The sequence below is a fragment of the Manihot esculenta genome, chromosome 10 (assembly GCF_001659605.2).
Source record: "Manihot esculenta cultivar AM560-2 chromosome 10, M.esculenta_v8, whole genome shotgun sequence".
NCBI lineage: Eukaryota > Viridiplantae > Streptophyta > Magnoliopsida > Malpighiales > Euphorbiaceae > Manihot > Manihot esculenta.
Window position 1 is genome coordinate 23125864 of NC_035170.2, and position 6238 is coordinate 23132101.

Below are 6238 nucleotides of genomic sequence, written 5' to 3' on the forward strand. Positions count from 1 at the left end.
AGTGGTGTCTTCGAATTTCAATTATTGTTAGATTTTATTTTTTTAACATCTCAATCAAACAATAAAAATAAATTATTTTCTAAAAAATATATTTTTTGAAAATTTTTAAATTAATTTTTAAATTAATAGTGAAAATTTAACTGATTGATTGGTGCTTAGAGTTTGCAAATTCAAATTCTACTTCAAACTAATTATTTGAATTCTCGTTTCAAGTTGTAATCAGTAACAAAGACTATAACTCATGTAATTGCATAGCAAATTTGTTAAAGAGTAAATGAATAAATGTGCAATTAGCAGTTGTACTACGTTTTGCAAATTCCTAAATCAAATCTTAAAAAAAAAAAGAAAGAAAGAAACATGTTCTAGTTTACAATTTAGTATTGCTCAGTATACAAGATAAATGGTTAGTTCTGGGTAAATTTGATTAGCTATGCCGTCAAGTATCATTCATTTTGCTTGCTTCAATTTTCAAAGAGCTAAGGGTCTGCAGTATTTTGCCATGACCTTTGGGAAGAACATATGTTGAGCTCCTTCAACTCTTATTATTGGAAATATAATCCTAGATGCAACCTAAAGAAAAAGAAGAATATTAGGGAAAAAAGAAACAAAAAACTATGACTCATACAACTTAAAAGTGTAGTCAATATACATACTGAGATCATTCTAGCCCCCATCCATATCCTCTTGGCAGATGGCAATGTAAATACCAAGCGACCAACACCATAGACAGCCACAGCAAAGAAGTGCATAACCAAGCTCAATGGCTGAGGGTTTAAACCTGAGAGTAAAGCAATAGGTCCACTTAAAAATACACCTCCGAGGCTCAAGTAGTCGAAACATGCTCTACGCATTTCATCTTGTGCTGGATCATGTGATGCACTAAAGACTTTGTATAAGGCTCCTGCCAATGTATTTATAGTAGATGCCACTGGCTGGATAAGAAAGAAAAGAACACATGGTTAACATAAATTTACTCTTTTCCTTGCTCTCTTTCTATGAAAATAGACAGACTATATGCTTGACTACCTTGCGAAGTGTGTAGAAAGATTTAAGATATTCACAAAGGCCAGATGCATCACTTAGATCATGTAGAGGTCTAAGAAGATTCCTTAGAACAACTATATCAGAAAGCGCCACAGTCATTCCTCCTCCAGTTAAAGGATGCCTCATGTTAAATGCATCACCTAAAAGAAGAGCACCTGGAGTGGGATGAGGTGCAGCAGGCATGCTCCTATTAGGCATTGTTCTGATGTTTCCTTTGTTAATGGCAGAAATGAAAGCATCAAATAGCTCATGAGGAATCTGAAACATGCAAGTTCCTGATGAGTCCAAGGAATCAAAGAGTAATGACTTGTAATTTCAAAAGAAAAGAAAAGAAAAGAAAAGAACATCTCCTCCATGCATTATAAACTGAGTCATGATCGAAAGCTCCTTTAAGCTAATAACTATATTAAGGATCAAATTAAGTTAAAATAACAAATAACAAATGGTTGTATTAGCAGGCTAAATAAGCAAGTTATTAATACCTGGGGAGCCACTATGGATTTTAAATAGTTGGCCATTTCACCATTGGAAATTGATGGCAGGTTTTGGCTTACTGGTATGTCAACCAAGCAACGAATTTCTGAGCTACCAATACGATAGAACAAGATTGGTGAAGGGTCTGCCAGAATAACATGTCCGTGATTCTGGTATGGAAGCTCACAGTTCTCCAATATCAAAGCAACAAAGCAAGAGGGGATTTCAACCTGCAAACATTACAAAGCAAAATCCATAAATTACAAGTGAAATTGTGAATAAGACATTCATAGCTATTGCAAGTTTGAAACCCGATCTTGACCTTGGCATTGCAAAGAGAGCGTCGCAAGTTTGAAAAACAACCATCACAAACTATTGTTAGTGGAGCAGATGCAGCAAGTTCTTGACCAGTTTTTGTTTTGTATTGGACACCCTTGATTGTTCCATTTGCTTCAAGCAAGGATGTTACTGTTCCTTGTTCCAATCTTACACTGTAAAGAGAAATTAGAGAAATTAAATTATGAACTTACACGTTAAATGAAAAAGGTTTCATTAATGGAATTGGAAAGGAAACGATGATTACTTGGTTAGACTAGCAGCTTTTTCTCGCATCCTTTGGATGAAACGTCCATTGTGAAAGCTTCTGCCAGACACGTTAGAATCAAAGCTTTGCAAGGGATAGGAAAGTTTAGTACTTCTTCCACCCTTGTAAAGAGCATATCCAAATACTTGTTGGGCATCGATGTCTTCTACGCAATCTGCAGCCACTCAAAATGTATATAGTCTAAGAATTAGAAGTGACAACATTGGTTTGCAGTAATAAAAATTTTGGAACTTCCTATTCTGGTTACCTTGAAGTCCCAACTCAATTAGTTTTAGGTAGCCACCAGGTTGGAGAAGTTCTCCAACAATTCTGTCAGGCTCAGTCAAGTCTCTTTCAATCACATGTACGTTCCTTCCATCCTGCATTGGAGAGAAGGAAACAAGGACGTAAATCACATATTTCTGATAGATTAAAAAGCAAGCACACAAGAAGTAATAGACAGAGAGAGTTACCTTGCCAAGAGTATAAGCAAGAGCAGAACCTGCAACCCCAGCTCCAACAATAATTACATCTGGTTTCTTGTCTTTCTCTGCCTGGTCTATTCCATTTTCAGAGCTCTCTAATTTTTCATATCTTGCAACTCCTCTTGATGTTGTGGCTTTCTTCTGTGCTGTTATTCTATACAACAACACAAACCCCAACAAAGAAGCCATGATTCCTCCCATTAAGTATTCAGATTCCATTTCCAGAAGCAATATAAGAATTGTACAAGTGATGGTGAGTTTTGAAGTCGTGTAGAAAAATGGTTTTCTGGTTCCTTTATATAGTTTTCCAAATGTACGACTAAATTGATGAAATGGTTCTACTAAATCAAATACAATGAGATTTGGACAGATGCATAAGAATGAAAAATGTTGTCAAGATCTTCAAAATGAAATCAGTCTAAAAGACCACAAAATGGATTTCATTTGTTGTTTTTATTAAGCTGTCCATATTTGGAGTTTGGAGTCTTGTATTTGACCAAATAGGTCTTGAATTGCAGCAGTTGTCCAATGCAATTATTTGACTGGTAATGTAGTAGAATTGGAACCACATACCAAAAGTCCTCACGTGATACTACTGCTCAAGTGGGTTTTAACACTAGCACAGGTTAAGGATTTCTTGTCAGGATAAATTACTAGTCAAACATAACCCAAAGCCAATCACAAACTGTAAAAGGCAGAGTCTTCAGTTTAGCTGCAATCACAAACTCAGAAATAAATTATCTTAATATATAAGATGTCTTTTCCTTATTAAAAAATAAGTTATTTTCTTTAAAATAATTTAATTTTTTAATAAAAAATTATTTTTATTAATTTTTTAAATATTTTAAATGTCAAAAAATATTACCAAATATTTTTCATAAAACAAAAGGAGAATTCAAGAAATTTAGCTCAACTCAACATATAAATAAATAGTTGTACAAATTAAATGAGATTCATTTATTTTTACTCTCTCCTATCCTTTTGGTTAAGATATAAATCAATTATAATAACTTTATTTTATTTTCAATACAACTTGTCTTTAATATTTTATTTTTTTAAATAATAATTCAAATTATCATTAAACTTTAATTCAAATCATTAGTAATGATTTTTTATTTGTATAAAACTTAATATCCATATTTTATGTTAAAAAATGGATACAATTTAAAAGTAGCCAAAAAATATTATTTTATAAACTAAAATAATTGTCATTGTTTAATCTATATAAAAAAAATAATATGAACAAAAAATATGTGATACAAGAAGTGGATACATGGTATATCAAATGAGGGATAGAATTATCTTCAAGACAGTAACTTTAATAACTCTTAAAGCCTTTACTAAATTAGAGGATAAATTTTGCATAAAACTTGATTTACAATTTATCACAATATAAAAATTAAATGAGATTTATTTATTTATATTTGGACAGTTATAACCCGAATTATTACAAAAATAAGCGGTTGAATTAAGAATTTCAACACCACATTTAGTTTAAATGGTTAAGGTTTTTTTTTTAAAGAGACTAAACAGATAAAAGAGAAAAATACCAAGTTCAATTAAGGTTTTTTTTTTTTTTTTTTTTTAATGATGAAATCAGCAAAATTCAAGTGACGTTTTCTTGAGGGACATATGGACATTAAAGAATGTCAATCCCATATCGGCCAGAATTAAAACTCATTAATATTTTATGTTTCCAATGCAAGGACAATGTAAATCGCTGAGCTCAGTAACGTGGGCTTGTAACCCAAGTGGGGGCTTTAAGGTGTTGGGACGTTGTTCGAGCCCTTATGGCAGTATCAGGCTTGGCTAATTTCTGGCTTGCCCGTTCCAAGCTGAGAGTTAAACCATGGGACCTGGGCGAAGGCTTGGGTCTCCTAGTTCCTAGAGCAGGGGGTAATGCGTGAGGCTGGCTTCACAGAGCAGCGATTACCTCTCGCTCCCAGCAGTTGAAGGATAACAGGTCAGTACCATCCTGGTTCATATGGCTAGATGGGCTGTGCTAACTGGACCATCACTTTTTCCCCATTCACATTTTATTTTTTATTAAAAAAACATTTGAGGATCACATTTTATTTTTTTAAAAAAAAAATATTTGAGGATTAGAGTAATTGAAAATAAATTTTTTGGCCTCCCATTTTTAGTAAAAATAACTATAATGGGACAATTGAATAATTAGAAATTATATTTTCCACATATAGCTGAACAAAATGCAAAGATACCTTTCCTTTAATACAGTCAATCTCAGTTGGTAATCTAAACCATACAGAATAAAGCAATGAATCGTGCACCACCAATATCCTTCAAAACATCTAGATGGTCTGCAGCAATACTTGCGCTTTCATTTCTTGTAAGTATACGATCTAGGATTTAAGATTTTCTCCAATTACAAAAAGGATTACTGATCCAAGTCCTTGACAGATTTGGACATCTATATTCAACTGCTATAAATAAATACATATATTGAAAAGTTTTGTGGTACTTCTAAATCAATGGCATTCAAAACAAGTCTTTCTTCTACTTCTTCTCCCAAAAGAATCACCTCGTGGATTCTTCCACTGTTAAACTAAATGGTTTGAGCTTCTCCCTGAACTGCTCCATTTGATCCCCGTTGACAAGTGTCGGCCACGTCCTGATGATCCGACTTGTCGACCGACCTATCCGACGTCCTAATGACTTGCCGACTTGTGGTGGTTTAAGACTTGATTTGTGTGTGAATATCTTTTCTTTCCTTCTTTGTCTTATGAAATATAAGAAATTTAATTTGTACAACGCAAGAAATTTTGCTTGTACTGTATAGAAAGTTTTGCATTCTTAAGTTTTTCTAAATAGGGTGAACCTGGTGTATATATGGTCACTTTCCTGCCAATGAAAGGGAAAGGATTTTTATTCTCAAAATGTGCGATTCTCCAAATTTTACATGGTATTAGAGCTATAAAAGTTGAAAAGAAACATGGGGAGAATTTAGGAATAATGAAAAATTCTTCCAATCCTTATACACTAAATTTAAGTGACAACCCGAGCAATTTGTCTACCTAAGTGCAGTTGAAAGAGAGAAGTACGAAGAATGGACAAAGGCCATGTGGATTGCATTGAGAGCCAAAAAGAAATACGACTTTATTGATAGACCGTCAAACAATCGGCAGACGATGCAGCGGAACTCAAAGATAAGTGACAGTTAACTCCAAGTATTGGTTTTCTTAGTATTTAACACCATTGAACCAACACTTCGATCAACTATCTCTCATGTCGAAAGGATGAAGAATTTGTGAGAAGATATTAAGTAGAGATTCTCACGAATGCAGCAGTTGAGATCTGACCTGGCAAACTGTAGGCAGGATAGTCAATCCATTGTATCCTATTTCAGTAAACTCAAAACCTTATGGGATGAGATTAATAATTATGATCACATGACAATGTGTGCATGTGCAGATTGCAAATGCAATCTTACCATTGAAATGGAGCAAAAGCGTGAAGAAAAAAGAGTTCATTAATTTCTTATGGGCTTGGATGAAGAAGGTTATGGTACCGTGTGGTCCCATATCTTAAGCACTGGTCCTTTGCCTAATTTGCATCGTTCTTATGCTATGGTGGTTCGATAAAAGTGAGTGAGAATTGTAACGAGAAGCAAAGATGAACAGCACAACCCCAT

The 6238-nt window shown here is 33.8% G+C and overlaps 1 protein-coding gene across 1 annotated transcript; it reads right to left on the reverse strand.

Moving 5' to 3' along the window:
* Positions 1 to 314: 314 nt before the first annotated feature.
* On the reverse strand, positions 315 to 3042 carry LOC110624242 (squalene epoxidase 3). Its single transcript, XM_043961280.1, is given in 8 exon segments — positions 315 to 569; positions 572 to 932; positions 1027 to 1302; positions 1527 to 1748; positions 1841 to 2009; positions 2102 to 2276; positions 2370 to 2481; positions 2575 to 3042. Coding segments are annotated over 8 exon segments (1647 nt in total). The 5' UTR covers positions 2806 to 3042; the 3' UTR covers positions 315 to 468.
* Positions 3043 to 6238: the final 3196 nt, after the last annotated feature.